Source organism: Rhineura floridana, chromosome 11 (genome assembly GCF_030035675.1).
Source record: "Rhineura floridana isolate rRhiFlo1 chromosome 11, rRhiFlo1.hap2, whole genome shotgun sequence".
In the NCBI taxonomy this organism is placed as follows: domain Eukaryota; kingdom Metazoa; phylum Chordata; class Lepidosauria; order Squamata; family Rhineuridae; genus Rhineura; species Rhineura floridana.
Window position 1 is genome coordinate 57,334,862 of NC_084490.1, and position 24,684 is coordinate 57,359,545.

Below are 24,684 nucleotides of genomic sequence, written 5' to 3' on the forward strand. Positions count from 1 at the left end.
TGACTTTGTCTTCCGCTCCTTTCCCCTATAATGCGCATGACCTTGATAAGCAACTTCCGGGCGATGTGGGCGGAGTTTGTGCACGTGAGCGGAGAAGTGAAGCGTATTAGAAAAAAGTAGAAAAATGGAAATAAGTGGACTGTAAAACTTTATGCTATAATAAATTTGTTCCTGTTTCCGACTTGATGCGGAATTTTCTTCGAAAGCTAATGAAGCACAACGTGCATTCGCTTAAAAACTGGCATTAGGTTGAGAGGGGGCAAGTTAACTACATTGACTTTTGCTACAATCTGAGAAGTGTTCTCTCTCTTATGCAAGTATGTTTGTTTATTTTTGAAAATCCAAAATAGCCACCAACAAAAAATGACCAGTTGTATGTTTAACTTCCACTGCAGCATTTTAAAGTAGTATTCCACTACCCCGATTGCTAAATAAAAAGGAGACTAAGATCATTCTTGATCTTGAAAGTAATTTCCAGAATCGGAGATAATTTCACTGATAGGATTCATAATAAAAAAGCATACAGAATATATTGTCATGCCAGGATATATTCTTCAGAAATTACACAAAGGGCTGTGTTAGGACTTCAAACCTTCATCCAATCGTAGGAGGTCCATTTGGACCCCAAGGTGACCTTTTATTGTGTAATTTACACATAAGTAGACCTACAGGGGTGTCCTCCTAGAACACTTGCAAATTTTAACCTGTATAACATCCCAAATTTCAGCCAGTTACCACTTACTGTTGTCCTTCTGGGGAAAAAAACCCACAGGGCCAAAAATACCCCAGCAGAAAGCCCTGCCTGGGGGCAAATTCCTGCCTTTTATTGTATGATTTACATATGAGTAGGTCCACAGGGTTGTCCTTCTAGGACACTGTCATAAACTTACCCATACAACGGTCTCAAATTTCAGCCACTTACCACTTACCATTTTCTTTCTGGAAACAAACACCACCTGGGGTCAAAATATACCCCTGATATTGTTTGGTTAATCAATATGCATGGGGAAAGGGCCAGCAGTCAATGCTCAAAAAAATTCTACCTCCTTTGAAAAAGCGTTTTGGCTCAAGATCCTTTAGTATTATCAAGCACACGTGCTGACAACACAGACAAAAATGGTCTCCGATGGACAAAATTATCCCATCCTTCCATTTGGAAATCTCATTGGGGTCCAAATATGCTTCAAAGTCAACCAGTGTCATTTTTTTTAACTCTCTGGATGAAGTCAAAATAGTTTACTTGAAGTATTTGTTCTAGGAAATGGATGCTATGTGATGCTGTATTTCCCCAACAGAGGTGACAGTTCTTGTGGCCTTTATTAAAGAGTTGTTAGTGACAATCGGTCTCACAGAGCAATCCTGTGCATGTTTACTTGGAAGTAAGTCCCACTGTATTTAGAAGGTCTTATTCCCAAGAAAGTGTATGTAGTGATCACAATCTCAGCCTCCTACAATATCTGGCCTTACAGGCCAGCTCCATTTTGAGAACCAGTGTGGTGTAGTGGTTAAGAGTATCAGTCTGGGTTCAAATCCCTGCTCAACCATGAGGTTCACTGGGTGACCTTGGGCCAGTCACTGTTTCCTGGCTTAGCCTACCTCAAGGGGTTGTGAGGATAAAATCTGGAGGGAGAGAACTGTGTTTGCACAGTACCTTGACCTCCTTGGAGGAAAGGTGGGATATAAATGCTTAATAGTCCCAGGCTATGGTCTGCAGGCACATGAGGCCACCACCTTGCTGAAGCTAAGCAGGTCTGGGTCTGGTCAGTGCCTGGATGGGAGACCATGTGGGAACCACATGTATACCACCTTGAGTTCCATGGTGGAAGCAAGGTGGGGTATAAATGTAACAAATAATAATAAATAAATGTAGTAACATACATACAAACATTGTTTGTGGTTGAATTTTTTTTTGCCCGATTTGGAGAAGCAAAACTCCTGGAGCTATAATGCTCATAAAAGCTTTGATCCTGTTTATTATGAGCAAGAATGCACTGTAAATATTAAACACAACCAGTTTAATTAAGGCAGATGAAGCAGCTCTGAACATGCGACAACTCTTTCTGAAATGGACTTTCAAAGTGGAAGTCTTTTGCCAGGAGTTCTTCAATATCCTCTGGTGCCCATGGATGGTCAAGTCAGTTCCAGAGCCTCCCATTCCGCCTCGAATTGTTTTATTAATTTATTCATTAGTGTTTTACAACCTAAAATATAGGAATAACAACACTTGCATTACAGTGCAGAGTTATTGTAAGCCGCCATTTCTCAGCCACAGATCGCTCTCTAACTTGCAATATGAGGATAATAATTACGGACTGTATTTGCATTTGTACCACAATTTTAAGCGTTTCAAAGTTGCGCGAGCGGCCTTTCACGGCTCGTGTTTCATGTTCATGCTCCTCCTTTAACATTAGGCGTACTTCCGAGTAAACATGCAGAAATCGAGCTTCGAAGTCCTTTACACTTCTTAACCTACTGGTTCAAAACCTATTTATACGTTATGTGCTGAGTGGAAGCTTCTCCTTCTTCTTCTGAAGTTATATGGGAGAATCTAAGCTAAAACACTCTGAGGCTTGCACGAAGAAAGCATTTAAGGCCCGGAAGTTGCTATGGTAACGTCAAAGGGGCGGTGCTTATCCTTGCTCGTCTCCCCTCGAGTGACGTTAGCTCTGTGTTTTCCCCGGAAGAGAAAGCTTCTCTGAAGTCTGGATCAGATGGAGGGGTTTTGCTGGGAAGGGTCAGGAAAAGAGAAGCCAAGCCAGAATCTTTCCCTCTTCTTCTTTTGGAACGAAGCGGGATTAGCGGTCTGAGCAGAGGAGGAGCTCGTTGCCCGCCTGTCCAACAATTCTGGTTGTCCTAGGAAGTGAGTATTGGTTGCTAAACCATCTCCTGGGGAGGGAAGTTAAAATTAAATATATCGCATTTGATATCCCACCCTTCTTCTAAGAAGATTGTTGGGGCGTAACTGAAATTAGTCTGTAGTTAGCCTGTGGTGTATTTAAGGTACACAGAGGCATACAGACTTGCCCAGTTAGATATTTAGGAAGTGGGGATTCCTGAACCAAAGGCAGCATTATGAGGACAGCCCCATCCCACTGAGCTCAATATGGTTTTCAGGTTAGCAACTGTGGCCCCAGTCTATCCACTCCACCACTCTAGCAGTCTATATGAGAGAAGGAAAAAGTATCTGCTACCATACAGCTTTGTTTTTCTGCATTTTGTTTAGGAAGTAAATTCCACTAAACTTACTGGACCTTTACTTCCAAGTAAATATGTTTAGAATTGAGTAGTAAAATGATCATAAGGCTATCATTGGTTGAGTTTTGCTGGCCAGACTTATTTTATTTTTTAATAGTCAGCATCCTTCTAAGGTGTTTAATATTGGGGCCTTAGCCTTATTCAGTTATGTCTGGTACCCTAGTGGGTTATAGCTGAAATGTTTGATTTAAACTATAAAGTATTCTTTTATAAATGTGCCCACCTGGACAGTGCTAGAAGCAGCATTCACAGCTTGTGGGATCATGGTTCTCTCTTCTCGCCACAGGTATGGATGGGTCAAAGTCACCTGCCTGCACCATGCAGGTCAGCTTTGTTTGCCAGCGTTGCAGCCAGCCCCTTAAATTGGACACGTCTTTCAAGGTCCTTGATAAAGTCACCATCCAGGAACTGACAGGTAAAAAAAATGGTGAAGAAAGTCAACATGAGGCACAACACAAATGGGTGGAGATAGATGCCAACCAGGGTGAGAAACCCAGAGAAGAGGAGAGTAGGGTTGTAATGAGGTGTATCAGTAGAGCTTAATTTGAGGCAGTGCTTACTCTGCTTGAGTTGCAGGTGGTGATGTGGGGCAGAAAAAAATACTAATGCTTTAGTTTTCTGCAGAAAAAAAATCTGTTTCATTGGTTTGTTAGTAACAATGAATGGATGCCAATTGATGCAAGCTTGGCAAAGTTTTTTGCTTTGTTTATTAAATAAAAGCAAAATAAACATGCTGAATTAAATCACTATCTAGGGCACCAGAAAAAGTTTCAATGCAAAGCAAACTTTTTCTGATACAAATTAACCTAATTTGCATAAGAATTCTTTCCTGAAAAATCCACATCACTGGCTGCAGAACCTGTCATCATTGGTGCTATCTTGGGAGATTTGGCAAGTGAGTACAAGAGACAGGGCCTTCACTGTAGTAGTTGCCAAGACTGAAATATCCTCCCAATTGAAATTTGCCAGGCTTTCTCTTTGTGTGCCTTTTGCCAAAAATTAAAGTTGCTTTTATTTCATTGGGCTTTTAATGCATAGCATCTAGTTTTATTGTTGCTCATTTTAATGCATAACATCTTTTACTCTTGCTGTTGCTAAGTTTGTGTTTTGCTTGAAGGGTTAGTTGTATTTTATTACATTTTTGTACATGCAGTTGTAATATCATTTTATGATGTGTTATGACTGTTGTATGCTGCTCTGGGTACTTTTAATGAAAGAGTAAGATATAAATATATATTATTATTATTATTGTCAGGAATGTGGAAATAACTGTGTGTGCTTCTGACTCCCTACAGCTGGTCCCCATACACAGAAGCCCCAAACATTAGTAAAGCAATACTCTTGGTTTTCCTTTGTTAATTGTCTTGTTTGTCGTTTGTCTAGCTCCTCTGCTAACTACTGCTCCAGCAAAACTTGAGGATGCACATGAAGAAGAGACCACATTGACAGAGGTAAAGAGTCTGGGTCTAGCTCCTGTAATAAAGCTAAGGCAGCTTTGCGGTTGACCACTAGCCTTTAATAAGGAACATTTCCTCCTTGGCACCTAAACTGGCAGACCTGCTGTTTAGCCTGCCCTATGATGCACTAGTACATATAGGTGGGTGGGCTGGTAAAATTGCTTATGGGCAGATACAGTTCATGCATGCATCTGTAGGGCTTCTGAGATTGTCTGAAAGGCTGTGCTAAGGGCATGTTGGCTAGCTTTCTAGTATGTTTGTGTGTGGATAATGCTCTCCCTTTGGCGAGGACTCGTGAGAAGGTGCTGATGCTGAATTTCTTTCTCAGGAAGTGTTTGTTGAAAACCGCCAGGATGGCGTGTCCCGAAGATTCATCCCCCCAGCCAGGTATTGACCAGGACTTGTGTTCCTGCCCTGTGCATTTGTAGTAAATGTCCCCTTTCAGAGGTTGCAAATGTTGCTAATGCCCTAACTGTGATGCAGCCAAGCCTTGTTGCGACTGCTGCATTTTGATACTGTAGTGGTTACCATTGTGTATGCACACCCAGCTGTGAAGTAAAACAGTTGTTTTATATTTTCTTTCTAGTCAAAGTGGTGAGAGAAGCTTAAATTGTATGTTCTGTTTGTAGACCTTGAAAGGAAAGTGCTTTTTCAGCCCTTGTACCCTTTCTTTAAAATTTTTGCTCTTAAAGATTGGCCATCATTTTGAGCTGGTTCTCTGTATATGCTTCAGTACTTCCCCAGACTGCCCATTTATATATTGAGAAGGAACTTTGGAACTTGAATTGGGCTTATAAAGTTGGAAGGGATCAAAGAGCAATTTTGTGTCTGACCACCCTGCCACTGTCCTTCCTGTAAGCCAGATTCATCCCACTATCAGCCCTGCCCCAGGATGAATACACATAACCCTTCCCTTTCCACAAGATGAGAGCAACAGTATTATAAGAGTTGCTTACAAAGCATTTGCTCCAGATGACTTCTGTAAATCAAGCTGCACAGTGATAGAGAAGAAAAACAGTCTCCTAATGGAGTAATCTGTGATGGAAAGCTTCAGTTCCCTCAAGATGGACCATAGGGATTACCAGGGGTGGGGCAGATCTAAAGACTGGGAGGGGGGAAAGGGACAGAATATAGCATGGTTTGTCTCTTATATCTTGGGCTGTCTTCTGTCTAGCAGGTTGAGGCCCCAAACTGAAGATTGAGCAAACGCTTCCTCTCAGATGATGGAGGATAGACATTTGCTCACTCGTTTCTTCTCTTGAATATGAAAACAAAACTTCTTTGTTTAGGAATTACAGGGGGACATATGGGGCACAAGGCTGAACTGCAGCGACCAAGCATCTCTTGAGTTTTTGATAGACGTCTGTGGAAATGCCCCTCATAGCAAAATCAACTTGTTTCTTCCAGGATGATGTCAACAGAAAGTGCAAACAGCTTCACTCTCATTGGAGAAGCTTCTGATGGTGGCACTATGGAAAACCTCAGCAGAAGACTCAAGGCAAGTCCCTTGTTCTTATGGGCCCTGTCCATCTTTAGGGAAGCCTGGGAAATATTTGAGCATTTCAAAGTACATAATTCAGCTATTTTGAATTCAGTTTGTTTTAACCAAGCCCTAGCTGTGGTGGCTCTGTTTTTGTGGAACTCCCTCCCAAGAGATACACAGCTGCCCTCCATCAATTCTGGCTTTCAAATGGGTTTTGAAGACTCATCTCTTTCAAACTGCTTTTAACTCGATGCTTTTATGTAGTATGGGAAAATACTTTATATTGTTGGTTATTTTTCTGCGTTCAGATTGTGTTATTAATGGTTTAGCTATGAATTGTGGGGATTGCTTGTCTGGGCTTTTTTGAGATTTTTTTTAGCTGTTTTAAATAATGGTATTATGTTTTGTAGCTTTTATGTTTATATGTAAGCTGCCTTGCTGTTTTTCCCTGAAAGATGGCTTGACCATTTTTAAATAAAACACATCTGTTTTGCTGGATGGGGGCTTGGCTTTCATTTAACAACCTCTGGGAGTTCTTCAATTTTATTTTTTTTTGCAAAAATGGTCTTTCCATTCCCTCCAGGTTACAGGTGACCTTTTTGACATCATGTCTGGCCAGACGGATGTGGATCATCCTTTGTGTGAAGAATGCACTGACACGCTTCTGGACCAGCTGGACACACAGCTCAACATTACAGAGAATGAATGTCAGAACTACAAGTGAGTGAGAATAAGCATTCAGGGCCACTGCAAGAGAGCCATACTAGTCCACACAATTACCCTATAGTGAAGGAAAGGAAAATAACTTTTCCTCTATTCCCAAAAGTAATTTCCACTGGAGAAGGCAGCATGTGTGTTTCATACATGTGCAGCCATACTGTGCAGATCTCAGCTTCCATTTTAAAATGAAGCAAATTACTAGCCACAGAGGTAATAACAATGAGTGGGTTCTGCCTGAACTTCATCGTGGTTTTGGAGCAGAGAAAGGGTACAGCACTCTGCCTAGTTCGTTACACCTTGCTAAATCTCTTGTGCATTGGTGTTTGCAGAAGATGCCTGGAAATCCTGGAACAGATGAATGAAGATGATAGGGAAAAGTTGCAGCTGGAGCTGAAGGAATTTGCTCTCGAGGAGGAGAGGTTGATTGAGGAGCTTGAAGAGGTGGAGCAGAAGCGTAAAACGATGGCTGAAGACTTTGAGAAGGTCAGGGCTGAGGCAGAACGGCTGGATCATGAGGAAGCTGAGTGAGTATTAAGCTGTTCCCAAGATGGACAACTGTTAGCATCTTCAAGGCTTCTCTCTTGGCTGAAATTCTTGTGGAAACCCCCATCCTCTTCTAATTTCTCCCTTCCCCACTTCTGTCTAGAATGCCTATGCAAACAAAAGCAACTGCCCTCTTCTTGAGTCTCTGCATTGGATCCTTATCTATGAATCTCTGCTAAACTACCTCTTCCCCCCCCCCTTTACTTCAGACATTATGCTGGCTCTGCTGCATTCCACATTGGCTTTACTCTCCTACCTGTGAGGCGACTCCATTCCTGTTGAGGCCTTGCTAGTGAGACCCAAGTTGATCTTATACAGCCTCACGGGTAACTTGGAAAGGGAGTGAAGAAGCAGTTCATTGTCCCAAATAGATGGACCCTTTGTTATCTTTGAGTCTTTTTTTTTTCTGTGTTACATGTTGGAGGAGAAATTGTCTCCTTCTGTCCCCACTAGACACCTACTACAATTCAGTCCCTGGATACTTCTTTACCTCACTCTTTCTTATTAAAGCTTATTCTCTCCTACCTCCTAAGAAAAGAGACCTCCTTTTCTGTATGCTGCTGGTCCAGATTCATTTTGTGCAGTCTTCTGGGGAGGGATGGTATCCTGTATCACAGGTGAATAACCTTGTCTCCCTAATGCCCCCTGGAGGTACCAGAAAGAGTACAGTGAATTCAAGCGGCAACAACTGGAACTGGATGATGAACTGAAAAGCGTTGATAATCAAATGCGCTATGCTCAGGCACAGCTGGACAAGCTAAAGAAAACCAACGTGTTTAATGCCACCTTCCATATCTGGTAAGACAAAGAGGCTGGCTAGACTAGGTGAATGTGGTAGTGGAATCAGGGTAGGAAGAATGCCTTGAAGTGCCTGGACACAACATGCAAGCAGCCTTATTTGGCTGTGCAGGGTCCCCTCTATGGCTGAATTCCAGGTTTTCTGGTCAGCATAAGGAAGATGACAGCTCTCTGAACTGCATGCAGATGCCTGGTTGAATACGCGCATCTTCAAACTTTACGGCCCCAGTTAGCCAGGCTGTCTGGGTTTTTGTGTTTGTTTTTGCTCTGTGAATAGCTGCTGCTCTCAGAAATGTGTTGTATCCGTAGGTAATGAGTGGGGCTTGGAGGGGATCTGTTTCTGGCTGGTGGTCTTCCCTAGCCCACTCTTAGTACTTTTTTTTGTCAGTTCTTGGCATTTTCTCTCTCTTCCCCCCCCCCATTGCTAAGCCTATCAGAGGGCTGGAATCTCTGTTATACAAACATACCTCTCTGCCCAGAGCGGCCCTTCCTTGGGAGTTCTTGGTTACTTGGCATGGATTGCAAGCCCTTTGATTCTCCATTTTAGTAAGTGTTTTTAATAGCAGTAGTTGGGTAGTAAGCCAAATCTGACCCTTGCCCTGGAGACGGTGGTCTTTGTGTTTTGTACCAAAATGCACCAGAGTTGGTAGTCTGGTGTTTGCAGCATGAGTTGAAGGAGATGGGTGAAAGTTACAACAGCCAGGTATTCTGCAGATAGAATAAAGCATTTCATCAAAGCTATAGATCCTGTTTTGTAGAGGTTCTGTTTGGTTCCTAGATAGCTGTATGTGTCTAAACAGCTGGCAGGGAAACAACCCTGTGTGGTCTCACTAAGACATTTCTTGTCCCTCAAAAGGCTTGACTGATGGAACTCTCCTCCTTGCATAGGCATAGTGGACAGTTTGGTACCATAAACAACTTCCGTCTGGGCCGCCTCCCCAGTGTTCCTGTGGAATGGAATGAGATCAATGCAGCCTGGGGACAGACTGTGCTGCTTCTCCATGCCCTTGCCAACAAGATGGGCCTGACCTTTCAAAGGTAAGAACAGAGATACCAGCCGCCTCTCCGCTTCTTGGCCATTAGGATATAGGAGCAGTAAGTCTAATGAACTTAATTATGTTGAAGATTGAAACCCCACCTTGGAGTCAAATGATTCTCAGGGCAGCTGTTTCTTGCAGATACCGCCTTATTCCGTATGGAAACCACTCCTATTTAGAGTCGCTCACTGACAAATCCAAGGTAAGAGGGTTGGTTTTCTTATGTCCAGGCTTCTTGTAATCTTGGTCCTAAACACATCAGTGTTATGGACTCCTAAAGTATCCCATTAATTAAGGTTTGGTATACATTGGTCAAGAATCCAGGAAAGGCCTCTCAGAAACTCAGTGAAGACATTTTGGGGGAATTAGTGGAAACCAGGTGTTAATTGTGGGGTGGGGGAAGTGATGAATTTGAAAATCAGGGTTGCCAAATTTTATATCCCATAGTCTGACCATCACTCATGTGGCAATATGGTGAACATTTAAAATTCCTTTAAAAATAAATGTTTAACATTTTTTAAAAATGGGCACAAATTCTATTTTCATATGAAATTGCTTTGATACATTTTTCCAAGTGCAGTTTAAAAATTCCACATGGAATAAATTCAAAGGAAAATAAAGGAGTTTAGTAAAGATAACTGAATATTCGTTGTGGTAACCCTAAATATTTCATTGTGTTTATAATGGTCTAGAAACCACAAGTTCATAGACACACAAACTATTTACGCATGGAGTATACCTGATTCTGCTCTATTTTTTACACTTCATTCTTTGTACCCACAAAATATTTCTGTATAGGACTCTGTAATTGCATCGGAACTCAGAAGTAGAGGTTCCAGTTCTCCATTTTCTAATATTCCATGTTGTCAGGGTTTGGAATAACAAGGACTTTTGCCTGCTTTAAGGGAAACAGATGTGACTTAGGAAACAGAAGTCAATACATCTTGCCTCACTATCCTGAACGCACATTGTATTTTTCTTGTGACTAAATCCAAAATAGCTGCTCTGGCTTTCTTTTCCCAAGACTGGAAATAAGTTGCCTTTGCTTCTCTCTAAACCACCCCAAGGGCAGGCAGACTTAAGCGTTGACTGCTACCTACAGAGGATGCCCGGAACTCCATACCTTTGCAGACAGTCCATAAGGATAAAGTCATGCACAGATGGCTGTCAGTTCATGCGCCGGTCCAAATGTGTGCAGTGTTTGCACACAAGCAGTCTTTGGCGCAGCCAGGTCAGGGGATCTCAGGGGACACTAAATGGCTATTGCAATGTGTTGGTTCCTTCCGAATAGCCAGAGGAGCCCAGCTAGATGTAGAGGTGGTGTGAAGATATTTGTTGTACATGTTTGGGCTGACACATGAACTGAAGTAACTAACAGGGATGCTGTCAGTAAACCTTAATGGGACTTACTTCCACATAGCCTGTTTAAGAATGGGTTGAACATTACTGAATAGAAACTTGTAAATCTGTTTTTCCAAATTCAGTATGTGGTTCTCCTGAGGGAGTAGGCTCTGCTATTTATCTGCATTTGGAAATGTCACTGAAACTCTTTGCAACTCTGGAAGATTTTTCTCTAAAATGTTGTTAAATATGAAACACCACTTGGTAACAGCTGCTCCCTATTACAGTAAAGCACCTCTTTCACTTGTTGGTGCCTGCTGCACTGGACTCTGTTAGGGAAACAATAGTGGCAGAATGACAATATTTGTTGAATTTATATCCTGCCCTTCCTTCTGAAGGAGCCCAGACATCAAACATAAGCAAAACAGTTTAACAAGAAAAAGAAAAGCACTCTAATATAAGGATGATTACAATCCTGTGGGGTGGGGTGTAATTGAGCAGAGAGTCCCCAATCCACTGCAGCACCAAAGGTTTTGGGGCAGCTGCAGAGTAATTCCTTTTGTTTCTGGTATAAGCATTTGTGTCTTCAAGGAGCTGCCCCTTTACTGTTCAGGAGGCTTACGATTTTTCTGGGACAACAAGTTTGACCATGCCATGGTGGCATTTCTGGATTGTGTGCAACAGTTCAAAGAGGAAGTTGAAAAGGGCGAGACACGCTTCTGTTTGCCTTACAGGTAAAAAAAAAAAAGCATCAGAAAAGTGGATAGAAAGACATTGGTAGCCTCAACAATAATTACCTACTGACTAGTGAGAGATTTGGGACAAACCACAGTATGAATCTTTGCATATATGTGTTTGTATTCATTAACTTAGGAATGTCATTGACAAAGGCTGTTTTGTGATTAGCCCTTGGCCTGGGGCATTAAAAATGGAATAGACTGCTACTGTCCATAAGTGTATTGGTGGACAACAGAACTGCCATATTTAGAAGCATTCTTCTTATTTATATTTATTTGTTGCTTTCCTTGCAAAGCAACACAAAGCAACTTACAACAATAAGATTAAAACCAATTATAACAAACCCTTTAAAACAACAAACGCAAGACAACCTAAAAACAGATCAGTACAAATAAAGAGAGGTGTTGCAAGACCTGCCACGTTAAAAGAGGCCGTTGATACCAAAAGTCCTTCAAATTAAGGGCCCAAAGTCCAGGTAGAAAGGAAGATTTTCGCTTGGCACCTAAAATTAGATAATGATGCTACCAGGCATATCTCCCTGGGAAGGGCATTCCCCAAGCTGTGAGCTGCCCTAGGATGAGGAACCTGTCGCTTTCCAGTGTTGTTGGACTCAACTCCCATCAGCCCTAACCAGCATGGGCAATGGTCAGGGATGATAGGAGTTGTAGTTCAAATAATATCTGCAGGGCTTCAGGCCTGCCTTGGGTATTTGATTTGGCCATTGTTGGAAACAGTGCAGGAGCAGATGGTCCTTTAGTGTAACCTAGTAAGATAATTCATCTGGCTTTAAAGGATGTTACAGAACTGTTGGCATACTGGGTTTTATTTATTTAGGAAGCAAGATGGGCACAGACTAATGATAGCCCAAGTCACTTACAGCATTTCTTGCTTTTTCTTGGTATGGCTTTTGCTTGATCTGTTCATACAGTTTCTGGGAGTTTGCAAAATTACTGCCCTAAGCAAACCCTCAAGTATGATTGCACCAACTTGTAAGAGAGATAGTTAAACATTACGTGTCTCTTCTACCTACAATGACTCCCGTTTAGAAGGCCTCTGAAGCTGTGACGTTGGGTTCCTGGGTTTTTAATAAGAGATGTTTTGGCTGGGGCAGCTTCTTCTGACCAATGAAGTACTCTGCTGCTAAAGGAACTCCATTTTGTCTGTTTAACCCTGTTTTGAATCTACCTGTTCTACGGTTAAGCAGGCACCTGCACCTCCTGCAGCATCATTAAAGTATTGTCAGCCAGGCCAAGATACTCCTCTAAAAGTAAGCCCATCCCTGCCTAAAGTCGCAAGAGCAGGTGTCCTGGTGTTGCCTTCCAGTCAAGCCTGCTGTGGTTACTTTTTCTGAAATAAACAATGTGGTCAAAATGGGGAAAACAGGGCTGTTGTCACAGCAAGGGCCTTGACATAACCCTTGCATTTTACAATTAATAAATTAGAATGTTATAGAAAAAGGGGAACCTACTCTGTTGACAAATTCAAGGTCTTTGGGAGGTGCCCCAAGACCAGCTGCCAGCGGTTTCAGTTTGGGAGTCTGATAAGCATCTGTGTTTATCTAATGCAGAATGGATGTGGAGAAGGGCAAGATTGAAGACACAGGTGGAAGTGGTGGGTCCTACTCCATAAAGACACAGTTTAATTCGGAGGAGCAGTGGACAAAAGCACTCAAATTCATGCTGACAAATCTGAAGTGGGGTCTAGCCTGGGTCTCTTCCCAGTTCTACAACAAATGACCTTTCTAAAAGAGAAGGAATCTATCCTGTAACATGTTTGCAGTTTGTTTCAAAGATGCCAAAGACAGTACTTGGCCTGCGTCATCAGTACATCACCTTACAAGACCAAAAAAAGTACAAAATACTTTGTCTTAATATTTCATTGTCAAGTAATATGAAGCAAGATGGCATGGTTGAATTTTTATCAGAACAAAGCCCACTTCTGCTGTTGGCAAAAGAAGTGGCTGTGTATTGGATATTAGGGTGGGCTCACTTAAAACAGAAGGTGGCCTGCTGAAGCTCTCTCAGACTGCAGTAGTGACTTTACTAAGCTATAAGATTATTAGTATTATGGTTTGTTTATTACACCAATTTGCCGTAGGAAACATAAGAATAAAAGCCGTTTGTATTCTGGAAGAACAGCATCTTTATTCATCATGGACAGACACAGACGCCTTTAATATTTCTTGCTCCCTTATGAATGAGTTCATCCATCTACACTGAGATTTCTGTCTCTATGAAGGCCTTCGGAAGTAACATCTATCTCAGCAATACACACATCTAGTGTTTGCCCCCATCAGCCATAATTCTTCACCAGTATTGTGACTATGCAAGCCCCATTAGAAATGGACCTGAACACCTAGTTGTAGGCCTGAGGCAGGGAGAGGGTTCTTTTATTTAAGTGCCTACCCTGTCCCTTCTCAGAGGGTTAAGGTAACAAAAAAAAAAGTCTGTGAAGTAAGCATTAACATTTAAACTGTAACTGGGAACCTTGTTGCTTTGGACCGCAACCATCTCTTTTAAGAGCCCCACATGCATATGAAGTACAGCAGTGATGCTTGGAGGGCAGGACCCCCAGCTGCAGAGAGGTGGTGATGAAGAAATTAGCAGTCATCCATAGCACTACCAATGCTGTGCTTCAGAATTGAACAGACCGCCTCAACAATGCTTTGCTGACTGATGCCTGTGGTGTCGCTGAGGTACTTCAAAACCTTTCAAAGGAAATGGGGTGAGGTTAAGACAGCACAGGGATATTGATCAGGGGTCTGAGGTGGGACAGGAGGGGGGCATCCACTCTATGACCCCAGAGTTACTATACCCTGTTTCTACTCAGTGACACTGGGCTGAGCCACAAAAGTGTATGTACCTGATTCCAGCCCTCAGGATTCAGAAGGAAAGAGCTTGCCCCAATGACTCCCACAGCCAATAGCATGAGATCTTCTTTCACTGGCACAAACTTGGCCCTATCCAATTGAAGCAACAAGGTAAGAAAATGGCTGGCTTTTTATTCCAGTAATAAGAATAAAATAACATTTAAAGCAGGGATGGGAAACCTGTGGCCCTCCGGAAATTGTTGGACTCCCACTCCCATCAGCCCCAGCCAGCAGGGCCGATTGTCAGGGGTGATGGAAGTTGTAGTCCAATAGCAGCTGGAAAGTCAGAGGTCCTCTATCCATGTTCTGGGGCATTGGAGTTGTCAGAATTCCACATAAAGGTCTAAAATGAGCAGCTGCTGTCATCAGAAAAGGAGAATGTGCGGCTATCCACAAGGTAAAAGAAAATGAGATTTTTCCTTTTATGCTATCCTTGCACCAGACTGAACCAGTGACAATATTACCACATCCTGTTTGCATGTAATGGAGAAGAATAAACCTCTTGCGTTTTCCCCCTCATTATATAAAAAACAAAATCCTCACATTCCACCACTGGGGAGGAGGGCACCAATGTTAAAGAAAAGAGCACCCATTTTTACATTTTTTAAAAAATCTGGACATGGCAGACTTGCTTGGGGTAATTTTTTGCTTTTCACACATTTCTTAAATGAGTACATGAGTGTTCTTTTGCTTGAGTGACCTAGCAGGTGAAGTGACTGACTTGTAGAAATGTAAAATAAAGTGTTTCAAAAGGTCACAAAATATGGGTGAGGGACACATCATCAGTTATGTCCTAGGTAGTATCCAATAGATTCCCATAACACTTGTGCACCCAAATCCCAACAACAGCCCAAGTGAGGTAAGTATATTTTCTCAGCTGCATCGTATTGTTCTACTGGTGCTATGGAAATGTAATGTTTTTGTAACAAAAAGTTTTCCATAAGGGAAAACATCTAAATCTTGTGCAACCAATGCAGTCTTTAGAACTGATTCTGTGGAAAAGGCCCTAAAAAGATAGCTTTGAAATATAAAGGATCCAGTAAAAGGATCCAGAGTGCAGTATGTTTTTAATTAAAAGTTAGGGGGTTCTTCCATAGTCTGTACGGTTTGGTCCTGCAACAGAGGACCATTGTCTCCCTAGCAAGATGTGTTCAAACTAATTACTTGTATAAAGTAGTTTGAAACTGGCCTAAGCAGCTCTTTAGAACAATCTCTGGAAAAATGATTGAACAGTGAATTTATTTCTAAAGAACATGTATAAATAACACTGGGTGCTCTAGCATTTGTTGCCCGATAGTCCATTTCAATCACATTGATATTTTAATTGTGCAAGCTGTTCTGAAGGGTGGCACAGAATTTTTAAAAATACCACAGCTCTAAGGAGTGGTGTTCTGTGTTTCCCTTAATTTTTGTGTCTGTGGTCATTTCTTCATAAGACGTTCTCTGGTTCTAGTACTAAAACAGGACAACCCCCCTCCCCAAAATGTTCTCTACAACTAGCTGAGATTAGAAAATATCAGCCTTCTCCATACTAATTGCCATATTTGACTTAAAGGGTGCCTTTACAATGTACATTGAGAGCTGTGCATGCTGCACATGTCCAAGTTTTGTGGTGCATTCTCGGGTCTGAACTCTAGCCCAAGTGCGTTGCTTGCAAACAGGCCTCCATTAAGGTGTGTTGCACGGAAAAGTGACTCAGATTTTCTTGGTCTCTAAAGTACTCTCTCCACTTTGTGCTGCTTTGACAGACATAGTGGAGTCTGGAAATACAGGAAAGTGCTGCTCCCTGCCCCCTCTAAGGTTATTTCTTTTCCTTACAGAATACATTCATTTTTAGCTTGTTGCTTTTAGAACTTACAGCTGGAGCTCACTTGGAGAGGCGTTTTTAATTGAAGACTTCAGCAAGGTGTCATAAATGCTGCTCCGCAGGAGGTATGTTAAACCCAGCAAGTGTCTGCACATTTCAAGCAGCTGTTTTGTGGGAAGCAAGTAGCCATTGTACCCTAATCATGAGGAAGAACAGAAGGCATTGGAAGCTGCCATTAGGTTTTTATTTGGAGCTAGAATCTACCTCTCTAAACCTTGGTTACCCTGTAGGTCAATCCATTTATAACCAATTACTGACTAGTCTGAGGTGGCTTCCAGTAGTTCTCCTTTTACTCCTTCCCCATGTGACCAAAGTGTTGTAGGATTTGTTGCCCCAGTTTCAGCCAGTTCATTCTTGGAGCCCTTTCCAAAAAGTTCAAAACAAAACACATAGCTCCCTAGGGAATACCTTACATGAGGAGGGGATGGCAGTGTGAAAAAATAAACTGAACATATGGTCACTCTAGATCTAGTGATAAATTCACTAGATACAGTTAGTCTGTTGCACCAAAAAATTCTAGTCATTTCCCCCCTCATTAATAGTGCCTCCTTTAAAACAGATCTATTCAGAATGAGACCTGCTGAATAATGAGAACATTGCAAGTTGATCAAGTGACCATTTCCTTGAAGCAAGGAGCCCACCATCCAATATGCCAGTCTAGCTATATTGAATAAATAGATTTTTAGACACCACTTTATTCTTTCACTGCTCTCTCCACCATACAAAAGGGACCCTCTAAAGGGTTTCCTGGAGCACCTTGATGCTCAAAGACATTGGGGGATGGTGGTGGAGGAACTGGTCTGTGATTAACTTCTACTCTTAAGCTAAAGCTTGCCCAACGTTAAATCTTGGTTCTGACCTTACCTAAAACCTCCAGGAGCATTTCAATATAAGCAGAAGGGGCTGGAACATTGATTTGGAAATGCAGAGCCTTCAAAATAGCCAGTTCGGATTCCAGCAGTTCTTCTGTGGTATAGGAGAAACCTAAAGACTTCAGAAACCTCAGAACCATGTTGTTGCTAACTATCTGTAGGAAGAGACAAGTGTGACTGTTACTCCCCAAATGCCAACTTCTGTTCTGCTTCTGTCTACCATGATCTGATACTAAAGGAGTTCTACTGTCTGACTGCAGCACTGCATTACAATGACTTATCCAGCTATGGGGGCTACGTAGGGAGCTACAGTGGGGAGGAATAGGCAGGAAAATTTGTTTCATACCCCAGGCTTTGCTAGCAGCTCTTAAAAGACCCCAATTTAAGAAATATGTAAATCTTTAAAGAACTATCTACATAGACATATATAGAAAATATTCCAAAGTTTTCATATTTTCCCAGTAGTATCAGAGTTTATAAAAGTTGATGGCTTAAATTAATAAATAAATAATGCCATTAGGCCTTTGCAGCTGTTTAATTTTTATTTTTATTTGCCACTCACCTTCATGATTATTGGTATTTTTATTTGTTGTAAATGGTGGTTTATATTTTAACATGTAAACTGCCCTGATATTTTATAAGGTGGTGTACATAAATAAAAATGAACAAAATGGTTGTCAAAGCCAGCTCTATGTATTCTATAATGCTATTTAAGTGTTTAGCTGTTTTAAAAACGTATTTGCAACCAACTCCCATTTTCACTTACTGGATAGACTTCCCAATAATGAAATATTACTGTAATATTGCTCCTGATTGGACAAGATTGGTCTCGATATTCTCTGCTATAATGTCTCTGGTATGGTGTATAAAGAACCAAAGCTTATGTAAAAATATGTTAAGGACAATTTTTGAATCTTCTTACGCTATAATGGAAGGAGAGCTTGCTGGCAAGCTGGATGCAAGAGACTAGATGCAGCACATAGGTGCTCTCGATTTGCTGTTTCATTGAGGCCCAGTTGCTGTCTTCCCCCTTTGCTCTGGTAAAATTAGACAACTCTTTAATGAGTGTAAGCATGAACCTAAGAAGGTACAAGAATAAAGACTTGGTTAGAGAAAATGAAGTAGGGCTGGTGCTAACTATAAGGAGTAAGCCGATTACAACACCTTAAAATCAAAGCAGCTTGCTTGCATCTGTTTCAGGGAATAAAAGCGGCCCTAAGGACCCTGAAAGGAAAATCACAAAATCCCTGATAGGCTATTTGCTGCCCTGGGCTCATTTTTTTTGGAGGAAGGGCATGATATAAATTAATTATATTTATGAAATTTGTTTGTTGCTTTTCTTCAGAAAAATGAACCTAAATCAAAGTTAAAACCAGTATAAAAGCTTAAAACAAAATAAAAAGTTTAAAAAACCCACATAAATATAATAGCGGTGGAACAACCCACCCCCTGAAAGACACTACAACATCAAGCCCTCCATAATTAGGAGCTAAATGCCAAATGTAATAAATAAACACACACAAAACATGAAGCAGCCATAAAGGTGTGATAAGCCCTCATCCCTTGTGCTGTTTCAGGAGCCATCAGCTGCCACACAAGCTCAAGACCCCTGTGTACACTCATGTGCATGCTAGCAAACATGTCAGCCAGAATGTGCACCTTGCCAGCTACCATGAGCAGAAAAGGAAACTGCAAAAGCAACATAAGGTTGGCACCTTGGAGTAAGGGTGTAATGTATTGCCTTCTCCCTAAAACTCTTGTGTTTAACAGTGGGCCTATGGACTAATGGAAGATACCAATGGTAATCACATGACCATTTAATTGAAAGGAGTATGTACAACCTGTTTGGCTATATTGAGTCCAACAGAATGGGCATGATTTTGTGGAACTCTGTTATGAGGGATTGCTTTCCCATTGCTATATCCCAAATGCCCCCCTCCTCTGCAGAAGCACAGGAGCTTTCAATGTGGGTGTTGCACTTCCCAGCTCTCCCCAGTATCTCATCTAAATATGTTTTTATTTACCTTATAGCCTGTTGTTTGCTGCCCTAGGCTCCCTTTGGGATGAACAAGTGATAAAACCCTAAATGATGTTTTAAAACATCTTAAAACCTTTTAAAGAACTGTTTCCTTTCACCAGCACACCCCATTCCCCTCAAAGGAAAAAGCTGTGTCTGCGTAGCTGGAGCTTGTTTAGGTGAAACACACCCAAACTTCTGTCTCAGGATAGATAAGTCCTACGTGGTGCATCTTTAAATTTGCTCTCCCTTTTACCAAACTTTACCACAGCAATTCAACTCTTTTTTTGTCAGTTCTGCCTTTATGGCTCTTGCTGTGTAAAGTGGGGAGAATCATAGGGGCCCTCTAAATCAGAGGTAGGGAATCCTTTTAAGCCCAAGGGTCCCTTGGCAAACCTTGGGGGGTGTGCATGTCAGTGGCTAGAGCCAAAAGGGGGCAGGACTAGAGACAAAGTGAGTGGAGCAATGGCTGTGACCCTTACAGTGTACGGTAGGCTTTATTCCAGCCATGCTAAAGTCAGAGGTTTCTACACCAACACGCATCTCTTCATCCAAGTAAGTTACCACAGTTCAAAGACACATTTCAACCAGGTTAAATCACTCAAAGGGAGTACAGAGGAGGGCTAATGAGGAGCATCATCAGGGACCAGGAATCGGATGCCGCCTCTTGCAGCTTGCAGCACAGCTGGTGCTAACAATCAGGCTGCACCTGCTACTGCTATCGAAGGGCTCCACGTCAGCTTGTTTCTTGCTGGAGCAACTTCAGAGCACTGCCTGAACCCCAACCTACCTTATACTCTGTTTGGGAGTTGCACTGTTATGCTGCACAGCAGGACAGGCATGGCCTGGGCAGAGAAGCTATGGGTGAGAAGGAGGTGTGGCCTCAGCAAAGTCCTGAGGACTGTATAGAGAAGCCTGGAGTCTGTATTTGGATCCTGGGCCTGAGCTTCTTTACCCCTGCTTTACATTTATACCTGTGCCTAGTTCACAGGACTCTCACAATCTTACATCTCAAGGGTGAAAAAGATGTTATCCTGTCTCAAGAAGAGAAAAAAGCAATACCTTTCAAAGATTTCTATTGCTTGGTATCGTGCCGATTCAGTTAGGCTCCATTTTTCAGATAAAAGAAACACAAATTCTGTCAAAAAAAAAAGGATGAGAGATGGGGAATTATCAAAATAACAGCTGAAAGTTCTTTTAGCATCTCTGTCTACAGAGTTTGCCAAGCTCAATTCTCACCCACTATCCATGTCTCTTTAAAGCAGCCTGTTTCATTACACACACCACTCAAATACTGCTCATTCTCCTTGGCCATGTGACGCAAAGCATCTTGGATAACTCCGGCAGCCACTGCTCCAAACACAGGCTCTGAAGACTGGTACCTGGCTGCCACATTTGTGGACGAGCCCATCTCAAAGAGTTCTGCCAGTGCTGTGAACAATAAGGAAAAACTATGAGCATAACATCCACCTTTATTATTTATATATTTTTCCTTCTTTCTCTTTTTTCCCTCTCCCTTCTCTGCCTCAACCTTTCTACTTCCTCTTTCCAAATGATGGTTCTGGAGCTTCATGTTGCAATCTACCAGTTAAAGACGTAGGAGTGAAAAGACAATATAGTACTAGCAGCAGATGCAACATTATTTCATGAAACCAGGAGAAGAAATCTAGAAATATGGAAGATTAACAATGCAATCATATGCACGTCTCCTCAGATGTTGACACAATCCTATACGCACGTAGACTGCAATTCTATGTAATGAGGTTGCCAGTGTGGTGCCTATGGCCACAATGGCAGCCTTGAGGCCTTCCCCTAATGCTCACAAAGCCTCTGAACCCTCCTCACTGGTCTCTGTCAGGTGAAAAGTACACAGAGCTGAAGGAGGAAGTTAGAAGAGCAATGCACCTAAACAGTGGAACAACTGAAAAGGGAAAGGGACAAATCTGGGAGGTGGGTGTATGGATGGGAGGAAGGCACAGAACAGCTGGAAGGAGAAAGGGGTTCCAAAGGAATTAGGAGAGAATGGAGTGTCAGAGAGCAAAGGTACATGCACATATGGTGCAGTGGTTAGGGTGTTGGATTAGGACCTGGGAGACCAGGGTGCAAATTCCACTGAGTCTTGAAGCTCACTGGATGACCTTGGGCCAGTCACTGCCTCTCAGCCTAACCTACCTCCCAGGGTTGTTGTGGGGGTTAAATGAGGGGGAGAACCATGTACACCACCTTGAGTTCCTTGGAGAAGAGGTGGGATATAAATGCAATAAATAAATACTGGAACCACTTAAACAGATCCTCTTGAAATTGTTTTTTTTTATGGTTTCACCACCACCAAATCACTGATTACATCTATTGATATTGACTGGGCTATAAAAACTATGGATCTTGTACCTTCCGGTGTTCCCATGGCCCAAGACAATCTGAGGCACAGATCTTTATGATTCCTCCTGATTTCTACAAGAGATCCCTTCAAACCATCAAATCATAATTCACCTGTGTACACAAATGTGTTTTATTAATAGTAGTTTGATTTATTATCTACTTTTTACCCTAAGGGCAATGGGTCACAACAATTTAAAATACAAAATTACAAACAGTTTAAAACAAAATTACAAGAATAGGGCAGGGCCTAAAAATATATACATTTCAAGTGTCAAAGACCAGGTTAAAGCGGCACATCTCCAGCATATGAAGAAAGCTGTCAAGTGAAGATGTCAGATGCACCCCTGTGCCACAGAGACTATCATTTGTTGATAGTTTTGTTGTTATCCTGTATAAAAATAATGACAATCCATGGGGATCTGTACCTTGAATAAATGTTTTAATGGTTCTGGCAAGCAAAAGAACAGCCTGCTGGATAAGGCCAGTGGCCCATCGAGTCCAGCATCCTGTTCTCAAAGTGGCCAACCAGATGCCCATGGGAAGCCCACAAACAGGACTTGAGGGCAAGAGCACTCTCGCCTCCTGCGACTTTGTAATGGGGCACGGGATCTGTAATTTTTATTGCGCAGAATACAACTGTAAACTTTAATTTGATGGTGATTTGGGGGGGGATGTAAAATCATGCAAATTAAGAGGATCTGTTTTATTTCTACAGGATCTGACTTACCTAAACCCCTTTGAAGAGCAAAATGTGCACATGGGTTTCTTTCTGGCTATCTGGGGTTGCGGGGGAGACTGGCCGCGAATAGTAGAGAGAAACAACCAGAAGGGGTGGTGCCCATAATACTCTCTCAAAATTCCGTATGTGCTCACCGGCCCCAAAAGGTTGGTGATCCCTTAAGACGCAAATCCCACTGAATTTAGCGGGCTTTCTTTCTGAGTAAACGTGCATAGGATTGGACAGGGTGTAATGAATGGCTCACACCTTCCCACTCTCCACCCAGTTCCAGCCTTCCGTAAATCTCTGCTGTTAGTTCTTATTTCATTTTGCGGTACAGCAAGAGATTCACTATTACATCTTTGAAATTAATCACCCCAACAGTGCCTTTTACACGCGCCTTCGAACTGACACTTTAACTGTATCCCTCTCTTCGCCCTTGTCAAAGATGGCGAATGCAGGATGACCTCTTGGAACATCGCCAGTAAAGTTCGGATTCTCCGAAGATGGCCGCCGCTTTGATAAGTATATAACTAGCCCTCACTAAAGATGGCGGAACCTACTTCCGCAGCGCTCTCGGATGAGCGTAATGTTAGCGGAAACGCCCTTCCTGAGCCGGGCCATCGGGAAAGATGTCGGAGTTAGGACAGGGAGAAAATTCTCCACGGGACTCGCTTTTAAGCGCCAGGAAGCCGTGGCCGATGGCCCGCGATGGGACTCCTGCCGGGTTGGCTTCAATTCCAGAAGTGGATGCGGCCCGGCGAAGGCTGAAGGTTCGCAACGCCGTCACGGCCTTCGGCATCGCGGCTATTGCCGTCGGAATTTGTATCCCTCTAATAAAGGGAGCGGGAGGACTTGGCTGTGCGGAGTTTGCGGTTGGGGGAGAAACAGGGCCCGTGAATGTAGATACATTACTCCCGTTGCTTCTAAAACCGTTTCGATAGCAGCTTTCAATATTTGGCTTGCATGTGCGTCGATTCGGTTTAAAGATACCAAGAGGCCTCTCTGGCTGTTTTCAGGACATGCTCAGAGATGCTTTTTAAAAAAAAATTGGTATGGCCCAGGCTCACGCCTCGGTGAAGGAGGCTTACCACGCTAGCCTACCAGGACGGGGTCGGATGGGGACCTTTCCCCCCTCGTTCTACCTTCCCGGCTCCACGTGGAGTTTTTGCCTCGAGAGCGGGATTGCTGTCTCTCTCCCCTCCTTTCGGGGCACGGAAAGGATGAACTTTGAGGGGATGTGTCACTTCTCGGCCGAATGACTCCTGTGGAGGGCGGTGAGAATTGGGATTATAGGAGAACCCTCCGGCGTGTGACCTCCGACGCCAATTTCCACCCTTCTCCTCTCAGCCTAGCACAAACCTCCGGAATGGCTTCCGACGGGTGAGGAGGGGCCCCCGAAGAGGAGAGTGAGTCCGCTGGAAAGGCGCGTGCCTTTCTCTAGGCCGCTTCCCTCCCAGGCAAAAGGCGGAGGTCGCTCGCTTTCCTTCGACTTAATTCCCCAGTGTTGCTGAGTGAGCGCTTGCATCTGCAACTTTCTTGGCAGCAAACCCCTCAGCGTGTGTGTAAGGTTTTGAAAACAACGCCCGGTTTTGCTGCATACAGCAAAATAGCCCCCTTCCCCAACATCTGACAGGACCTGTTCGTGGCCTGACTCCCCCCTTCCCACATTTCCCCTTCCAGCAGGTGCACATAAAAGGAACTACTTTTGGGTCTCCAACCCAAGGGTAACAGGGGGAGCCCCTCCCCAATTCTAAATGTAGTGGTGGGTGGAGTGGGTTGCCAATGACCTGTAGTAACAATTCATAGACCTCCCTCCTCCCCTGAAATATTTCAGTGGATACTCTTTTTTCCAACCATCTTGTATCTGGTTTTTCTCTCCTTGAGACCAGCACTGCCCTCTGCTGTGAAAGGACATCTTCTGACATTAAAGGTTTGACTCATTTTTAGGAAGGAGGAGGGTGGATTTGAAGGACAGATGCCTTTGCTCTCTTTGTCTCCCTCTTTGCTGTTTGTATCCAGTTCACGGCTGAAAGAAAGTTGGATGTCCAGGAGTAGGAGAGCACTGTAGTAACTCACCTGGCTGTCACAAGTGGTGACCATAATTGTTTTCCTAAGCTTCCAGTGAACAGATGGCTACACAATGTATTCTATCTCCCAAGAGCGTTTTCTGGATGAGTTAGAACTGGAGGCTGAAGTCATGCGGGCCCGGGCAGCAAAGAACGCAGCAGACTGAGAATGATGGAGTACTGGACAGAAACGGGCGCCACTTTTAAGAAGCACAGGGATAGGTTTGGACTTGCTTCCCTTGGATGCCATATCTGATCCCAGTTGAGGGCATGTTGGCTCAATGACCTAAGGCATTGAGAGAACTAGCTGCTGCATCGGTTGGTGAACCCATTGCCAGGGATAACGTGTAAAAGCCACTTAATCATTTCACCTATTTAATGTGAAATAACAATAAACCAGTTCTGTGGAGGATGACTGTGTGTATAAGAAGCTGTCTTTTGTGGGATAACACAGACAAGGACCTTGGGAGAAGCTCATGGTGTTAAATGAAAACTTTGGCAAAGGTGAAGCCTTAATGGTT

At 42.9% G+C, this 24,684-nt stretch overlaps 2 protein-coding genes across 14 annotated transcripts; one reads left to right on the forward strand and one right to left on the reverse strand.

Moving 5' to 3' along the window:
* The first annotated feature begins 133 nt into the window (after window positions 1–133).
* On the forward strand, window positions 134–13,507 carry BECN1 (beclin 1). Of its 3 annotated transcripts, none has more exons than XM_061590829.1 (12): window positions 134–317; window positions 3,542–3,670; window positions 4,639–4,706; window positions 5,041–5,099; window positions 6,120–6,210; window positions 6,779–6,915; window positions 7,245–7,439; window positions 8,110–8,256; window positions 9,145–9,294; window positions 9,435–9,495; window positions 11,226–11,368; window positions 12,940–13,507. In XM_061590829.1, exons 2-12 carry the CDS (start codon window positions 3,544–3,546, stop codon window positions 13,106–13,108), a joined length of 1,347 nt encoding a protein of 448 aa, XP_061446813.1. In that variant the 5' UTR covers window positions 134–317; window positions 3,542–3,543; the 3' UTR covers window positions 13,109–13,507. The 3 variants fall into 3 exon arrangements, with proteins under 3 accessions (XP_061446813.1, XP_061446814.1, XP_061446812.1); XM_061590830.1 differs by lacking the exon at window positions 134–317 and adding an exon at window positions 2,645–2,860 and having other exon boundaries at window positions 11,248–11,368; window positions 12,940–13,095; XM_061590828.1 differs by lacking the exon at window positions 134–317 and adding an exon at window positions 2,647–2,860.
* Window positions 11,664–23,652, reverse strand: CNTD1 (cyclin N-terminal domain containing 1). 11 transcript variants are annotated; one of them, XM_061590836.1, is made up of 9 exons: window positions 23,186–23,543; window positions 21,386–21,487; window positions 20,237–20,428; window positions 20,060–20,135; window positions 17,903–18,059; window positions 16,973–17,135; window positions 16,100–16,244; window positions 14,235–14,331; window positions 11,664–14,079 (listed from the first exon to the last, which is right to left on the reverse strand). In XM_061590836.1, exons 2-9 carry the CDS (start codon window positions 21,399–21,401, stop codon window positions 13,972–13,974), a joined length of 954 nt encoding a protein of 317 aa, XP_061446820.1. In that variant the 5' UTR covers window positions 21,402–21,487; window positions 23,186–23,543; the 3' UTR covers window positions 11,664–13,971. The 11 variants fall into 11 exon arrangements, with proteins under 11 accessions (XP_061446820.1, XP_061446823.1, XP_061446822.1 ...); XM_061590839.1 differs by having other exon boundaries at window positions 23,457–23,535; XM_061590838.1 differs by lacking the exon at window positions 23,186–23,543 and adding an exon at window positions 22,104–22,530.
* Between the last annotated feature and the right edge of the window lie 1,032 nt (window positions 23,653–24,684).